The sequence below is a fragment of the Nicotiana sylvestris genome, chromosome 3, assembly GCF_000393655.2.
Source record: "Nicotiana sylvestris chromosome 3, ASM39365v2, whole genome shotgun sequence".
NCBI lineage: Eukaryota > Viridiplantae > Streptophyta > Magnoliopsida > Solanales > Solanaceae > Nicotiana > Nicotiana sylvestris.
The window spans coordinates 114,215,493-114,234,444 of record NC_091059.1 but is presented as its reverse complement, the minus strand read 5'-3'; the positions used below and the strand labels follow the sequence as shown (position 1 = coordinate 114,234,444).

The window sequence follows — 18,952 nt, the reverse complement described above, 5'->3', positions numbered from 1 at the left end:
TAAATAGCGCAATTCATGATCTATTCAGTTGTTTTAAATGAAAAGTGAATCAATTAACATAATAGACTCCAAATATAACTCAACAAGCTCAATTATAACACACAAAATTTGTATTTTCAGTTATAGAAAACATTCTCAACCGAAAAATACTCCAAAAATATAGCAATCTTCAGAGAAAATATGCTGAATATTTTTTCGAGCCGATTAATACAATAAAAGCAGAGCAATTTAAATACATATATACATCTGAATACGTAAATTATATTAATTAAAAAAAATATATGAATACATTTATGGAATACAGCGAGACAGTGAATACAATGAAATACAACGAGATACATTGAAATACAATGGAAAAAAAGACAATGAAATACATTGAAATACAGCAAGATATATTGAAATATATTAACAAAATCTTCAAGTGGCCACGATTCTAACTCGAAACGCCATTGTTCCTGTTACCATAATACCCTCACGTGCGCTTCAAAAAACCTATTCTTTACAATTGAATTTGAATGACATTTGTGAATTGGAACGGAAAACCCAGATTGGGCAGAACCCTAGAACGACGAAGAGAAGAGGAAATCAAGAGATTTATATAGAGTTTTGTTTCTCGTGATACAATGGGCCAAATTTTTGGACTCGAAACGCCACTGTTCATCGGATCTGGCCGTTCGGAAATAACTCGTCGGCAGAGCTCATGGATCCATTCGCATTATTAATTTATTAACGTTGCTTATACATGGATACGAACCCAGTAAAAGTAAAGAAAAATAGTGACGTGTCTGTAGGTCACACTTAGCGCATAGCAGCAACAACACCTTAAATTGATGAAGCTTGCCTCACGGTCTTGCCAGTAAATGCGTTGTGAAATATGTTGTAGGCGCAGAATTGACTCTACCGCAGAATCGGTTTCGGTTCCGATCTGTATTTGGGAGAATCGTGGTTTCGATTTGTATTTAGGAGAATCATGGATGTATTCATGGAGAAAGACTAGAGCTGAGAAAGAGAGGGTGGAGAAAAATCTGAAAGAACGAGAGAGAAAAATAATACAATGCGTGTTTTATGACTTTAGAGTAGGAGTTGACCATAAATAGATATTTGGTTATAAAAACCAAAATGTAGCTATAAAATATAATTTTTTAAAAGAGTATTTACTTAAAATAAATAAGATATCAATCTTTGCTATACGAGTAAAAATTCCTACTTAAAATCATGATAGAGACAACAGCATTAATGGGCTAAAGGCCCATCTCAAAATAGTTAAAAATTTTGAGTTTTTGCTATGTTCTAAAATTGATAGACCTAACAAAGGCTCTAAGCATCTTGGGCTTCAAACGTATGGGCCTATTACATGGTACATTAGTGAGGGCCCTATTTTAAGATTGGTTTATCTTTCTATTGGACTAAAGGCCCATTTTATGTCTTGCATAATATTATTGGGTTGTCTGTTTTTTATTAATTTCAGATTTTGAAAATTAGTCATATGGACTTAAGTTTCAGAATATAAATTTAGTATTTATATTCTTTTATGAAAACTATAATAATTTTATTATCTCAATTGATTGTAATGTTAATTAGTTTAATATTAAACTTTTGCTTGTTAATTTATTTAACATGCTTGAAATATTAATTTATTTAACATTAAATTTATTTGTTAATTTGTTTAACATAATTGAAATGTTAATTTATTTATCATTATATTTATTTGTTAACTTGTTTAACATGCTTGAAATGTTAATTTATTTTGACATTACTTTTGTTAATTAGTTTAGCATATGCTTTATATTAATTTGTTAAGCATGAAATCAATATTAATTAGTTTAATATTAAAATTACTTGTTAAGTTTAACATGTATGATATGTTAATTAGTTTAACATTAAAGTAAATATTATGTAAATTTGTATAGCATGTAATAAATATTAATTAGTTTGACATTAATTTTATTTGCATGCTAATATTAATTATTTGTTAACTTATGATCCATATAAAATTGTAAAATCATGATAGATAATTATGTTATCTTAAACAAGATTAAGACACTTAGATAGATAATTAAATAGGTTAATTTTTATAAAATTTTAATTCTTGTATGATAATTGGGAACATAGTGAACTTTCGACTCCACAATTAATATATGTATTTATTAACTTAATTAATCGATGCTTAGTGTCATAATATATATGTATGTTGAACATCGTGCCTTGCATTATTTTATTTTTTTCATGATCCTCATAATATTTTTTATTTTGTTAAAGAATGACTATTACTTCGAAAATTATTGTTGATGAGCTCAACAAAGGGTTAAAACTCAATGGTGACAACTATAAAACTTGGAGCGTGAAAGTCTAGTATGTGATAGAGGAGCAAGAGGCTCTGGAGGCCATTAACAATGTCATGAATGAACTTGAGAAAAGCAACACTGCTCACATAGGCGTGAGCGTGAAGCCTATGACAGTTGGAAGAAAAAGAAATACATTGCTCGAATTACGTTGTTGAGCACCTTGGATGATGACATCCTAAGAAAGTTTAAGGATCACCAAAGAGCTATGGATCTTTAAAATGCTTTGGGGGAAAGGTTTGGTACTTGTTCCACTGCAAGGCTGCGATCCTTAACAATCAAATTTGATTCATATAAGAAAAGCCCAGAACATTCAATGAAAATGCATCTGAGGCAAATGACAAATATGATCGGGAAGTTGAAACATGTTGGTCATGTGTTGACTGATGAACAACAAATCCAAGTTGTCATACGTTCTTTACCTAGTTCTTATGATCATATGAAAATACATTTGACCCATAATGAGCGAATCACAACTCTGGAAGATGTTCGGAAGCATCTTGAGTTAGAAGAGGAACGACTTGAGGCTGCAAAGCCAATAGCTGAGTTGCACATGGCAACAACCTCCAAAACAAAGAGTGATTCAAAGAAAAGGAAATGGGGAAAGAAGAGAGGGCCACATCAAGCTCAGGGAATTCAGCTTGTTAAAAGAGCAAAGTCTGAAAAAGCAAGAACAGACGTCCCAAACGTGTCAAAGTTGCTAAAGTAAGATTTCATAATTGTGACAAAAAAGGTCACTATGCTAGAGATTGCTCTAAGCCTCCTAGAAAGGTATTTCACGATGCTCGAATTAGTGAACTTTGTGTTTCTAGTTTTATTTTTCTAACTGAATCTAATCCTTTGTGGATTGTAGACTCAAAAGCAACAGACCATATTTTGTTGAATTTCGATGAGTTCCACGTGGAGTAAAATGGATATATGTGGGCAATAACAATAAAGTTGTTATTAAAGAGATCGGTACATGCAAGTTAGTCCTGCGTGGTGATCGAGACCTAATAATACATGATGTTCTCTTTGCACCAATAATTCGCCAGAATGTTATTTCAGTTTCTGTTTTGCTAAAGCTATGATTGAACTTGTTTTGTCATGGCAATTCTGTCAAGTTAACTTTTGGTTCAACTTTATTTGGTTTTGGTCATATGACTAGAGTTTTAATTATTATCGATTTGGATTATGATTCATTTAATAATAATGCTAGTTTTTCTATGTTTGATTCTTCAAATAAATATGATAGTGATGTAAACATATTGCATGTTAGACTTGGTCATATTGGCCAACAAAGGATGCAAAGGTTAGCAAAATAAGGTTTTCTTTCCTACATTAAACATGTTGAATTGCCCACTTGTGAAAATTGTCTAGCTGGAAAATCTGCAAGAAAACCTTTTGGTCAGGCGACTAGAGCTGAATATCCTTTGCAATTAGTCCATTCAAACATATGTGGGCATATGAATGTTAGGGCTAGGCATGAAACAAGTTATTTCATCACATTTATTGATGACTTTTCCAGTTTCAGTTATGTCTATTTAATTTCCCACAAATCAAAAGCAATAAGTTGCTTCAAATGCTACATGAGCTTAGTGGAAAATCAATTAGACAAGATGATAAAAGCTCTTCAAACTGACCATGGTCGTGAATACTTATCAACCCAGTTTAATGGATTATGTGATGAAAAGGGAATAGTTCATCTGTCACGACCCAAAACCCTAACCTGTCGTGATGACTCCTAACATGGTACTAGGAAAACCGACATTTTCAAAATATTCCCAACAGTTAAGAAAATGAGTCAAAGTAGTTTAAATAACAAAAATGCTCATAAACGGGGTAAAATCCCAAAACACAAATTCGGAAAACTCCCAAATCAGGGTGTCACTGAGCTCATGAGCATCTATACATCACCAGTCTAGAAAAGTAATGTCTATGACAGTCTGGATCTAAATACAATAAAAGAAAAGATACGGAATGAGAAACAAGAATTGCGAACGCCGGACAGCTACCTCGAAGTCTCCACCGATCAGCTGTGGGAAATATCAACACCCATCGTATCCAGAAACACCTGGATCTGCACACAAAGTGCCGGGTGTAGCGTGAGTACAACCAACTCAGTAAGTAACAAGACTAAATAAAGAACTAAAGATAGCGACGAGCTACACAGTTATAGTTCAATTTCAGTAATCTCAACAAAAGAAAGTAGGCATGCCTTCAAATTCGGCAATTTAAGTCAAATCAGTTTATCTCTCAGAAATTTCAAAGCAGTGATATATGTCTGTTAAGTGCATTAATAAGGAAATCAAAAGTATCCTCTCAGAACAATAATCACTCAATATTTCCCAATAGCTCAACACTCGGCACTCAGCACTCAACAGGTACCTGCGCTCACTGGGTATGTACAAACTCCGGAGGGGCTCCTTCAGTCCAAGTGCTATATCGTTGCGGCGTGCAACCCGATCCTATAATATATATATAGCCATAAAGATCGTTGCGGAGTGCAACCTGATCCACATATATGCAGCCTTAAGGCTCGTTACTACGCGCAACCCGATCTATATATATATATATATATATATATATATATATATATCGCTCACAGCTCGGCACTCAGGCCTTAACTCAGTCACCAATCTCTCCAGTCTCTCGGGCTCTCAGAAATCATAAATCAACCCAAATAGAAATAAATGTAATGTATCAACAAGAAACGAAGAGACTGAGATATGATACGTAAGTAAAACTGTGAATGAGCACAAAACAACAATTAACAGATAATTCAAAAAGTACACAACCTCTCCGGGTCCCAACGGTATCATCAAATATCCTAAATATGATTTTTAACATGATTTGTAGTCAAATTTCTATAACAAAGGGAGAAAATATAGCTAACAACAAGTTATTTAACTTAACAGTTCCATGGAATGGACCAAGTCACAATTCCTACGGTGCACGCCCACACGCCCATCACCTAGCATGTGCGTCACCTCCAAATCAATCACATAACGCATAATCTGGGGTTTTATACCCTTAGAACCAGATTTAGAACTATTACTTACCTCAATCCAAGCAAAACTTCTACTCCAATACGCCTTTGCCACGCAAATCGGCCTCCAAACGTCCCTAATCTAGCCACAACAATTAGATACAATCAACACGAGCTAAATGAATCAATTCCATAAGAAAATACTAAGCTTTAAGTCAAAAGTTAAAAAGTCAACTCAAAAGTCAGGCCCCGGAGCCACGTCTCGGAATTGGGTAAAAGTCACAAAATCCGAATACCCATTCGACCACGAGTCCAACCATACCAAAATTAGTCAAATTCGATCACAACTCGACCTTTAAATCCCCAAATTATAGTTTATGAAGTTTCTATAATTTTTCCCAAATTTCCATTTCAAAGTGATAATTAAATGATGAAACCAATGATATATTCATGTATATTAACCAAATCCAAATTAGAATCACTTACCCTGATGAATTTCTTGAAAAACTCACAAAAAATCGCCACAAACCGAGCTCCCGAAGTTCAAATGTGAAATAATACCCTAACCCTCATTTATATAGTACATAATCCGACCTACTATTGTGCTGGCCACACATTTCTTTGTGCGGCCGCACATCCCAGGTCCTGCGGCTGCAAATTCCAAATTGTGCGGTCGCGCTTCAACGGTGGCTGCACTATCAGGCTTTAGTAAATTAGCCATAACTTTCTGTACAAATGTCCAAATGAAGAATAGTTTAACTTTAGGAAAACTAGAGTCAAAGGGCTACAACTTCTATTTTTGGATCATCTCCAAATTACTTATAAATCAAAAGATATAAGCTTCCAAAGTTAGACCATCGAACCTGCAAAATCCCCTTTCTGCGGCCGCGAGCAGTATTCTGCGGACCGCACAATTTCAACTGCAGTCTGCACATTTTCAACTGCGGTCTGCATAATTACCACTACCTCCGCACTTTGGGAGTTTGTGGCCGCACATCCGCAATCCAAAATGCACCCCCACCCACCCACTCCCAAAAGCTCCAGAACAACATTAGAGTGCTGAAATGCGCAGACTCACTTAAAACTCAACTCAAAATACACCCGAGCCTCTCGAGACCCCGTCCGAATGTACCAACAAGTCCTAAAACATAATATGAACTTCTTCAAACCCTGAAACCACCTCAAACAACATCAAAAACACGAATCGCACATAGATTCAAGCTTAATGAACTTTAAAATTTCCAAATTCTACAAACGACACAGAAACCTATCAAAACACGTCCGATTGACCCCAAATTTTGCACACAAGTCACAAATGATACCACAGGCCTATTTCAACTTCCGGAATCTGAATCCGACCCCGTTATCAAAAAATCCACTCCCAGACAAACTTTTCAAAAATTCAACTTTGCGTCATTTCAAGCCTAATTCAACTACAGACCTCCAAATCACAATCCGGACATGCTCCTAAGTCCAAAATCACCCGGAGCTAACGGAACCATCAAAACTCAAATCTGGGATTGTTTACACATAAGTCAACATCCCGTCAACTTTTCCAATTTAAGCTTTCCATTATGAGACTAAATGTCTCAATTCATTCCGAAATCTCTTCGGACCCGAACCAACTAACCCAATATGTCATATAATAGCTATAAAGCATAAAAGGGAGCAGTAAATTGGGGTACGAGACTACAACTCTCGAAATGACCGGCCGGGTCATTACATTATCAGTTGACTATCCCAAATACTCTACAACAAAATGGTATTGCGGAGAGAAGAAACAAAACTCTCCTAGAAATAGTTAGGTCAATGATGACACAAGCTAACTTTTAAATTAGTTACTGGGGTGATGCTTTGCTTACTGCCACATATGTACTTAGCCGAGTGCCTACAAAATTACTTAACACTACTCCATATCAGTTATGGATTAAAAGACAATCTGGACTGAGTGTATTAAGACTTTGGGGTTGTCCTGCCTATACACATGATTCCTTGGTGTGGGACAAGGGGTGGATCAGGGGGAGGGGTGCCCGTTGTGGATAATAAAATTCACTTTAAAAAAATAATCGAGACTAGAAAATATTATAACATGTAAATAGGGAGGAAGGGAAACAAGAATAGACTAAGATTTTGGTGAGATTTGAATCTTGCATAGTTGTATGTTGTAACCAGTATGTTGTAACCAGTATGTTGTACTTTCAGCCTACTTCTACTTTGTTAAGTGATGGATAAACAATTGTTTTCTATCAAACTTGACATATATTAAGTTCAATATTCCTGTATAATTCACTTTTTGGTTTACCAGATGAGACTGTGTTGCTCCCAAATGCGCACGCAAATATACGTGGTCGAAAAGTAATATAGGATTGTAAGTCCAGATATCGTACCTACAAGGACTTGTGATTAACTATCAATGAAATTAAACCAAACAATTAATCTATTCAAGCGAATCCTAACGTATGAATATTTAACTAAAATTAACCTAAAGTAACAAATTAAGAGATTAAAGAAAACAAGTTGGCTAATTATAGAGACGAATTCAATGTGAGTGAATATTCTAGAGCTATGGGTTAGCTAACAATCCCGTTGAGTTTTCTACTTAAACCGTCTAATTAATTTATCTGGTTTATTGGTTGACAGGGTTAATATTGCTCGTAGCCTTCTCCCGAAGTACAACTCGCCTAGTAAAGCTAACCTAACGCCTATATTCCTTTGGAATTAGGATTAACAAGAACACATTTATAATTCCCGTATAATAACCAAGCAAGGCGATTAGGTATATTCCTATCCTAACCGCAAATCCGCCCCCCCCCAGAGTTAAGATCTTGCTCTACTCAATCTTATATGCAATCTAGAATTCCCTCTCTCGAGTTCAATCCTAAATTCGTAGATAGTATTCAATTGGTGATCGATCAATCAAATAATTAAGCGCAAGATTGAATAAATAAACTAATATGATAAAATAATAAGAACAATCTAAGCTTCAAACTACAACGTTCATGTAGCACCCAAAACTTTAGAACTAATAAACTATGAGATTAAAGGAAGAAAAGAGAAGAAAAACTAGTTAGAAGCCTCCTCCAAACATGGTGTATGTTCCCCCACGTCTCCTCTCCAAAATAGTCTCCCTAGGTCTAAGATGTGTTAAAAGTCCTCAAAATAGCATTTTTATATGTATTTATAACAAGTAGGGTCAGGCCCAGACGAAAACACCTTCTCCCGCGCGAAATAGGACAATCACTCTGAAATTTGTCCAGGCGCTCCGCATGGGGCGACGCACTGTGCGGCGCGGCAGTGGGAAAGTTCAGAGAGCTATTTTCTGGCAGACTGTTGGAAAATTGCACAGGTGCGGCGCAGTGTGCGGTGCGGTAATGGGAATTCGCAAAAATGCAAAACATGAAAGTTGTAGCCCTTTCAAATAGCTTTCCAACGATATATTGTGGAGCGCAAACGGTGTTCTGAGCGAAAAAGTATGCGCATTTTACTAGACAATGCGCCATATGCTCGCTCGATTCTTCGTTTCGTTCTTAACTATCATCCATTGATCCCCGAATACGATCCCGGCTTAATTTCTTGGGCTTTACTCAGACTTCAAAGCTCCAAATCACTTGAATTCATTCCATAACGCCTACATAGATCGGAATCACTCCTACAAGGCATAAAACACATATTTTAATGCAAAACTCTAACGATTAAAGCTCAAACTCAATTAATGTGCAGTAAACTAGAGTGTAATAAGCGATTAAAATACGCAATTATAGCCTATCATCGGACTGTCATTTTCAAAGTGAAAACACAAAGACAAAGAATAATTAGGAGTCAAGAGACGTTAAACTGCCTTCTAAAACAGCACAATTTATGTTCCACCACCCTACCAACATAACAATTTAAAATAGTTTCTGATTCTCCATAATCTCAACAAACGTTTATTTCGTCCCTTTACAACTTAAAGAAGTGCAGACTGTAATTAACTCCCTTATGAAAGCTATTTCAGCTAAGCTTTTTATTTATTATCGTTAGGTAATCTAATTGCAAAGTCTCCAATCTTGCATGCCACAACATAATATACTTATATATAGCCCATTTTTCATCTTTCTTCCAAGTAATTACAATTATGGCAAAGCTTCTATTAGTTTATGTCATATCAGTAATTCTTGCTCTTGCATACTCATGTTCAGCCACTAATTATCTGGTGGGTGATAATTCTGGCTGGGATATTAGTACTGATCTTGATACATGGTTATCAGGCAAACGATTCATCGTCGGTGATGTTCTTCGTAAGTATATCATCTTCACTAATTACATATTTATAGATGAAAACTTAATTAATTTCCTCAAATCTTAGTTAATCACATCGATATATGGACTCATCATTTTTTTTTTGTAGTGTTCCAATTCTCAAATTACCATAGTGTGTATGAGGTAACTAAGGAGAATTTCGATAGGTGCAACACAACAAATGCACTAAAATCAAGCAGTAAAGGCAATACAACATTTCCATTAACAAAGCCAGGGGACAGTTATTTTATTTGTGGGAACAGATTACATTGCCTAGGGGGAATGAAACTTGATGTAAATGTAGAAGATAATGGAGTAGCTTCTCCAGCTGCAGCACCAGCACCAGCACCCCAGGCCAGGGTCTCTTTTCCTACACCTTCAGCTTCCAAGAGAAATAATAACCCTTCAGCTATTGTTCCTAGTTCTATTACTAATGTGTCTAACCATGTTGGTTTAAGTTCTCTACTTTTAGTAAACCTTGGAATCTTGTCCTTGCTATTTTGGTTCATGTAAATATGAGGATTTTCACAGTTTAAGAGGGTGTGTTTTGGTTTGTTTACTCTGAGTCTGAGAAGTTGGAGTTGATCTCATCATTTGTTAACTGTACTTTTCTTCCAAGTAGTCCTTTTTCAATTACTTGGCCTAGAAATATTAGTATGTTATATGAGAAAGACGTATACTTTCCAGTGGGTTGCAAAGGACAATGAGACATTTATCCGAAAAGATGATTACATTCATTTAGGTCAGGCTTACAGAGATGGCAATGAGGCAGCGTGCAGGGGCAGGACAGGGCCTTAATCGGGCAGGGTAGTGCAATATTTTTACTAGGCTAGTAGGGCGGGTCAATTTTTTTTTTCTTTTAGAAAATGCACCAAGTTTTAGCTTCATTTAAAAAGTTATAAAAACTTAAATATAATCTTGCAAAATAAAAAGAACATTTAAAAAGAGTCTAAACAGGGCACGACAGAACAACGCTTAACATGGCAAAAACTTAAAAAGGTGCTAAATAGAACATGGTTAGGTGGGTCAAAAGATTAGTATGTCACACCTTACCCTGTCCTGTCCTGCCCTGCCCTGCCTTGCCCTGCCCTACCTAATTACCATGCCTATAGGCTTAAACGATATTTTGTTTATTTTGAAAGTAGTCAGATTACATTTTATAGAACTCAACACATATCGTCACTCACTTTTACTTTATTACACCAAAAATAGTAAATAAAATAATTTACCTAAATATCACAAAAGCCACTAAAATAATTTTTTTACTAAAAAAAGGTCATAACAACTTTGCCGAAGTATCGTAGAAATATCTCATATGTTTCCTCCTAGTATCTCTCTTTGCTTTTTAAGCAAATTGAATATTTTTTTATTATTATAAAACATAATTTAGTAACTTTTGTGGTACTTCAGTAAAATTGAGTGAATTTTTTATTACAAAAATATAGTTAAGCTATTCTAGTATAATAATATAAAATTTGAGTGACCATCTATGAAATTAACCTCAATTTTATTCATAAATAAAAGAAAAATCACAAAAGTCTATGTATGAGTTCAAATATTCACATTATTTAAAAGCTTATTATGTTTTCAAATTTTCAGAAAATGACAGTCTCAAATCAAAGTAGAAAAATTATTTTGGGACGAAAGAAGCATTATTCATTAATACTACTATTATAATAGTTGCTCCATTCACTATTTTGGGTCTAAACACTCTGAGAAAATGACCATCTATAGCCCCTCAAAATTTTAATAGCTCATGTTTTTTTCTATTGACATGAAATGTCCCTTCGGCCCAAACAAATTACATTTAGTAGTCCGAAAATCTATTTTGTATATTTTTTGTATAGTGATAGTCTATTTTGAATATATTTTGTATATTGACATTCTATTGTATATAAATTGTATAGTGACAGTTTATTGTATAATTTTTGTATAGTGGAAGTCTATTTTGTATATATTTTGTATAGTGACACTCTATTTTTTATATATTTTGTATAGTGATGGTCTATTTTGTATCCCGAGCACTTGTATCTATCCAACGTGTGTAGACTGTTGTATGATGTATAAAAGCATATATATATATATATATATATATATATATATATTATTCTTTTACCTTAACCTTATGTATAAAAATTTATAATTAAGACGCTGCTGACATTTCTATTAAAATAAAAATCAAAGAACGGTAATGAAAAAAAAAAACAATAGGTCCACCTCACAAAAAGATTAAAGTAATTCTATTGAATCACAACTCACAAGACTCATGTTACTCTATTCAAGTTGCAATTATAATGAGGTTAAGGTGATGCTTTGTCTAAGAATGAGATGAAAATAAATTTTCCCAAAAAGATTTCAATAAATTGAAGGAGTGTCTGGAAAAAATTTCGACACCTTTTGCAAGCAAACATAATTTGGTTGATATTGAATGTAAAGCCTTTTTTTTCTTCATGAAACATATTAAACGAAATTACTCTCTAATGAATTATGACTGTTGTTACCCCCCTTTGGTCCGTATTATTGGAATTTTGAATGTGTAAAGGTTTGAATTACTATGATGTTAATGAAAGCAAATGAATTATTTAAAGTAATAAAAAGTTACTTTGATTCAGAAATTATCTCAAAAAAAATTATGAACTGCAAATAGTTTAATATTTTGAAAATATAAAAAATATTAATTGGTAGAAAAATAAAGCTGCCTAAAGTATTTTAGATAGTTTCGAAAAACAAAAGAGTATATATCATATTACTCTAACCACAAGACTCATGTTACCTATCTTTGTTCACAACTCAGAATAGATTAAAAACTCTATTTTGCAACTTGAAGAGTTGATCAAATGGGTCAGCACATGTTTTTTTGTGTGTAGCCAATATAATAAGTTTTTGGCTATAATTTGCAATCAAATCAATATAAATGAAGTTTGCTCTCCTCCAAAATCTGCAGACTGGGCCTTTAAATTGCAAGCCTTTGGGCCTTATAATCTCAGGTTGGGGTCAACGGGGACCTATAAGGGAGAGAGACTCCATTGACACCGTATTTTTCACGAAGACATGGGAGAGATGGCAGAGAACGACGAGTTTTACCTGAGATATTACGTCGGTCACAAGGGAAAATTCGGGCACGAGTTCTTAGAGTTCGAGTTTAGACCAGATGGCAAGCTCCGTTATGCTAACAATTCAAACTACAAGAACGATACCATGATTCGCAAAGAGGTCTTCCTTACCCCTGCTGTCCTCAAAGAATGCCGTCGCATTGTTGCCGATAGCGAGGTCCTTTTGAACTCTCCCCTTGATTTTCTTCCTTCTTTTTTCTATTCGATTATATTTATAGGGTTTGGGTCAAACTCGGTATCTTGGTATTTCAATTTGGTGTTTTAGGTTTTTTGGTTGTGTTTTCGGGGTTAATTTACAGCGATTTTTGCTAAATTGTTATTTGTTGGTCTGTACTTTGCCTAATGCAAAGCATAGTCTACAAGCTCGTGTAAAGCTATGATGTGGAGGATTAACTTATCCAAAACAAAATAAAAATTGATGCGGTACAGAGGCATAACTGATTGGTTGATTGATTCTTTACGGGTTTTCAAATTGCTGGCTGTTAGCTTTAGGTTGTTACTTTCATCCTGATGCTGGGAATATGCAAGTTATTTTGAAGGCCAGTGATTGTGGGAAGGCCAATGAAAGAAATACCAATTCTTGAGCCATTCTGATCTAAGAATGTTAGTAAAGCAGCAAACTTCTCATCCTGGAAGGAAATAATCACGATATTTTGAGCAATTTTGGCGTAAAGTTCATTGTAAAGAAGCAGAATTATCATTTTGAAAACATGACAACTAGGTGTAAGCATGTGTATTCCTAATCGTGAATGGAATGTAATGATGTAGGTATCCATATTAAACATAATATCTATTTAGATGGGATAGAATGACCAGCTGAATATACTACTTTAGGATCTTCCGATGCTTTTGTTGTTATTGCTCTCACCTGTCATTATGCCACCTTAGATTGAGTGCCTGACCTTTGTTTAGCTATGGAATAGGTGAAGAGGAGATTTCTTGTTGTATTAGGTTGAATCTTTTTCCTTTTTTGGGGGGAGGGGGAGGGAGGGGTAGTGGAGGATTGGGGTTTCTTTTATTGGGGCTGAAGTAATATGTTCGTTTTGTACCCCTTCCACCTCTTTACTTCATCAGTTTTAGTACTTGATTATTATTATTCTGATTACAAAATGGAAATGGTTAAAGGTTCTGGATGTTCATTTATTATAGATCATGAAAGAAGATGATAACAACTGGCCTGAACCAGATAGAGTGGGTAGGCAGGAGCTTGAGATTGTGATGGGAAATGAACACATATCTTTCACTACATCTAAGATTGGTTCGCTAATGGATGTTCAGACCAGTAAAGATCCCGAGGGACTTCGTATCTTCTATTATCTTGTTCAGGTACGGATCTACAAGAGTTTTCTATCTTTCTTTACTTCTTTATATGAATACATTAGAAAGTTTTTTGTAACAAGTTGCATTGTTGTACACATTAGTTTGTGAAAATTGTAATAGAAATGCAAAAAAAATGTTTTGGCTACTGACATTCACTTTTTGTAAAATATACATTCTCCCAGACACACACACACACACACCCCAACAAAAAAAAAAGGTGAAGCTACAATTTTGGACCTTCATCTAACAGAGTTAATTTTCAGATAACTCATCTTTCTCCTTTCTAATGGTCTAGATGTACGATGTTGGGGGTCGATTTTCTGATTTACTTCAAATTAACCCATTTGTTTGGCCTTTATTGGAGCTTTACAAGCAAGATAATATTAGTCTTAATTAGCTACATGTCGGGGTGGCAAACGGGTGGGTCAGGTCGTATATGGACAGGCCGAAAACGGGTAATGCAAAAACGGATAAATTATCCGACCCGACCCATATTTAATATAGATAAAAAACTGGTTAACCGGCGGATATTATCCATATTATCCATGGCTTCTTGAATATGATCACTTTGGGAGAATTCCTAGTCTCCTAAACTTGAGGAACCCTATTTGAGGTTTTACAAATGTAAAAGTTAAATCCATTAGTCAGTTATCCATTTTCTAAGTGGATAATATGGTTCTTATCCATATTGGACCCGTTTTTAAAAAGTTCATTGTCCAACCCATTTTTTAAAGGATAATATGGGTAGATAACTATTTTCTTTTAACCATTTTGCCACCATTAGCTACATGTATAACTCACTGAAAGCACACTAGGAATCCTAGTTGTATACTGTAAAAAGGGTCCTCTCTCTGTGTAAACTGATGATATATGTGAACCTCCTGGACTTGATCTGCTTCCCAGTTCTGAGTTCCATAAGAAAATCTAATCCCACAAACTCCATCTTTAGATTGCACTAGAAGCTGGTTGGTGAAGTCCCTCATTCCATCTTTAAATGAATAGAGAGGTGAGGTTTTGATTTCTTTCCATCAAAGACCTCTTGTTTAAAGATACTCTTCTTAATGCAAGCTGGACTTAAATTGTGGCCTCATTTCTGCCTAATGCTGCTTATTCAGTGGCTTATTTTCTTCTTTTCCTCATCTTCTACCCTTTTAACAGAAACATGGTCTGATCATAATTAGAAGGGAGAAGTGATGGTTATTTTTATTAATACATTGTCTTTGGGGAGAGGAGAGATTAGAATAGTTAAAAATAAAAGAAAAGAAAGAGTAATGGATATGTGTGAGAAAGTAATACTTTTTGACTTACAACTTGAACCAACTTCATCCTTAAGATTCTTGCCAGCCTTTTTCTTTCCCCTTTCTACCTTACGACAAAAATGACCTTGGATGGCTATAAAGACCGGCTAGCAATAAAACTGACATGCTTTCATGTTGCAGCAATTCACCTCCTCCTCCTCCTCTATTACCCTCTTTCCTCTCCCCCTTCACATTGCTAAGCAGAAATAGAAGCTACAAGCCATCCCATCCTCCATCTTGACCCCCTTAAGCCCACATCATCACCCCACTTGTCATACGAGTTAACCCCAGCTTGGACACCCTTCATCGTCTCCTTTCTTTTATGTTGGAGGGATTCTGAAGGATTTCCTGTTCTCGATCAATTAATTTCACTGCTTTGCGCCATTTTATTATGGTAGTTGACATGTTATTATCTTTAAATCAAACATCATTGATGCATTTCTTTAAGTTTGTTTCAGCAAATTGGTGTTGGTTCTCAGTCTTGGAATACTTCTGCAAAATTCGACTCTTGGTTTTTGTTGCAGGATTTGAAGTGTTTTGTGTTCTCTCTCATCTCACTCCATTTCAAGATCAAGCCTATTTAACTCATGCATTTGACGTGCTGAAATTTAGCAGGACGTGCTTGGCTTCATCTTTTAAATGTGTTGAGTCGTGTATCCTGGAAGTTAGAGAAGTGAATTTGTATGATGCCGTTGTTCTTTGTTTTGCTTTTGTTGAATTTATGGAATTGGTTGTTTTTTAGACCTTGTTTTGCGAGTAAAGATAAGTTTTCTGTGTTCTCTCTCGTTTCTTTGCGTATTTTTCTCTTATTAATCTTGCCATTACTTGTTAGGCATGGAAGGCACGAGGTTTTTTGTCATCTAATGTTCTTTGAGTAGGGTAGCAAAATGGTACCCAACCCATTTTAACGCCTTAAAAATAGATTATCTAATAGTATTTTGGACATGTTTTATAATTTCTTCCATTTTTTGGTAGCTCGTCAGTTAAAGATGCATTCACATTTATGTATAGAAGGTACTTTATAGAATTGTCTAGATGTAATAGCCAATAATGAACTGGACCTTTGAAAGCATAAAAGATATTGCTTTGAACCAAAAAAATAGAAAAGATATTGCTAGTACATGGTGTAATAATTGGGTTAATAAGTAGTAAGTACGTTGCTAGCTTATAAAAGCAATTTTTGTCCAGAAATGGCAGGATGAACATAAACATCTTTATGAAAAGATAGAAGATGCAAGTACTCGGGAAGCAGAGGTGTATTAAAGCTTAAAATAATAACAACAATAACAACAACAAATCAAGTGTAATCTCACGAGTGGAGTCTAGGAAGGTAGTGTGAATTATACCTGTTAATCGGTCCGGGTTGACCCGTTCACAACCCGGTTCAACTCGGGTCAGCCCGGTACCGTAGGGGGTGGGGACGGGCTGGGGAGGGTTGGGCGGGGAGCCGGGCTTGAACGAACAAAATTTGGTAACCGGGGTACCGGAACCCGGTTAGCCGTTACCGGGTAGCCCGGTCCAGCCTGGTTACGGTTACAATTTTTTTTTTTAAAAAAAATTTCTGGACCGTTGCCAACGATCAAAATCAAAAAGGGATTTTTTCATTCCTATACACTATTTGAAACCTTATTATGAAAAATATTCATATTTTGGTATTTACCCGATCTAATCACATTTTAGTTACAAAATATATACAATTCACCTTAAAAGGCTCCTAAATCCATTATTTATGTCTTCAATCAAGGGATTTAGTTACACATTTTTCCTTTTTTTCCTCCTCTTCTCTTTCCTTATTTTTCTTCCGCCTTAATATACAGTAATCATGGAAGCTATTTTTCTCCACCCTGTCATTTCTTGTATAGTTCTCCCAAATACCAATTCCCACTTAAAAGATACAAAAATCACATCAGTAAGTTTTTTGGGAAAATAATTTTCAGACGAGTTCTTTTCATGGTTGATCCCGTCTTTTCCTTCTTTTGATCCCTTTAGACTCGATTCTTCTTTTCAATTTAGCAATGGTTCACAGAACGAAAAAGAAAATTTAACCTTACCAGAATCACCCCGTTAAGACAAGTACAACAAAACGCTTTGTCTCACCAAGCAAATATTCAAGTAAATACTTTGCCAATTTTGTTCTATTGCTAATTGCAGGATCCATGATATAGCATTATTTCTACAATTTTCATACATTATTTTTACCCAGTTATATACAACTACAATTTCATACCACTTAAATACAATTTTTATACAATATATCTTTTGTATATTTTGTATCTGATTTATATATAGTAAAAACAAATTTCATACAACTAATTATATATTATACAACTTTATCTGCAATTTATCTACCGTCGCACCCCCTTTTTCTCGCGAAATCGGGTTTATGACATTTGGAAGGACAACTCGTTCCTTTTGGGAACTGGATTTTTGCATTTGAAGAGTCGCCACTTAATGATTAAGGTGCATTAGAACACCAATAGAGATTCAATTCTAAGTCTGTTTGGGTAACCAGAGATTGGGTAAGAGCTTGAAATTATCCCAAGGGGAAGGTGTTAGGCACCCCCCAAGATTCACTAGTGTGGTTCCCGGCCAGACAGTTATTGTGAATTTGGGGTGCAATTAACATATAAGCAGATAAGGCTCAAATAAGAAGGGATTTCAATGCACAATAGTTTGAAAGCAAACAAAGTTTGAAAGAGCAATTAAAAGAGCTGATTTTTAACAAGGAGTTACAATGCTTAAAAAAAGAAGAAGGGGGAAATAAAGAAAGGGGGTCCTAGGTTTACAAAAATATGGATCACATCAATGCAATACCCGGTAATCACTCCTCAAAAGAGAGGTTACACGTGGCATTAGCGCACCGGTCATCATATCCATATCTACCCTTCCCACCCCGTTAAGGTATTACAGTGCGGATTGGTCTCGATTACTATTGCATGCTATTACCCGTCCCATTCCTATCAGTCCCGAAGGCACTTAGGACTATTATTCCTAAAGGGAGGGGATGTTAGGCTGATTGGTTTCAAAGGATAAAAAATCTAAGGCGACATACAAAAATAGATAATATGGCATATAAAGGGGAAACATGTAAACAGACAAAAGACTCATGTATACCTCCTCAAAACAAAAGCACATAACTAGCATGACTTGCACATACTTTTTAGGTCTGATTTAAAGCACATAAAGACGAGGGAAGTTAATTGTTGAGGCAGATTAGTTTATTACATAACTCAGATAAGAAGTCCGAATCAGGCCTGCCTGTGGTTGTAACAATTAACAAAGGCGGATTCAATTTTACAGGTATTACTCTAAATCTTGCCTAAGTGTTTAGATGGGGTCCTATATACTTAGGCATGGGTTAATTTTGGGCATGCACAACAATAGAGAGTGTTGTCATGATTGTAAATCAACCAGAACACACAACATATAAGGGTAACATGGAGGTTATGATCCTAGGAGGATCAAGTTTGGGTCATGCTCAGCAATATTCAATGCTGTCATGCCCCAAACTAACCACAAGTATTAATCACATTGGGGCAGGGGTTTGGGATTCATAATACATTGATTCAGAACAGGAGAAAGGAAATTACAACATGCTAAATAATGGTACTGAATTGAATACAACAACAGGCA

The 18,952-nt window shown here is 35.3% G+C and overlaps 2 protein-coding genes across 2 annotated transcripts; both read left to right on the top strand.

The window, feature by feature from the left end:
* The first annotated feature begins 9,424 nt into the window (after positions 1-9,424).
* Positions 9,425-10,147, top strand: LOC104212928 (mavicyanin-like). The gene is made up of 2 exons (XM_009762304.2): positions 9,425-9,587; positions 9,698-10,147. Exons 1-2 carry the CDS (start codon positions 9,425-9,427, stop codon positions 10,099-10,101), a joined length of 567 nt encoding a protein of 188 aa, XP_009760606.1. The 3' UTR covers positions 10,102-10,147.
* A 2,383-nt stretch (positions 10,148-12,530) lies between these two features.
* LOC104212926 (protein mago nashi homolog) lies at positions 12,531-16,098 on the top strand. The gene is made up of 3 exons (XM_009762303.2): positions 12,531-12,858; positions 13,851-14,027; positions 15,844-16,098. Exons 1-3 carry the CDS (start codon positions 12,640-12,642, stop codon positions 15,901-15,903), a joined length of 456 nt encoding a protein of 151 aa, XP_009760605.1. The 5' UTR covers positions 12,531-12,639; the 3' UTR covers positions 15,904-16,098.
* Positions 16,099-18,952: the final 2,854 nt, after the last annotated feature.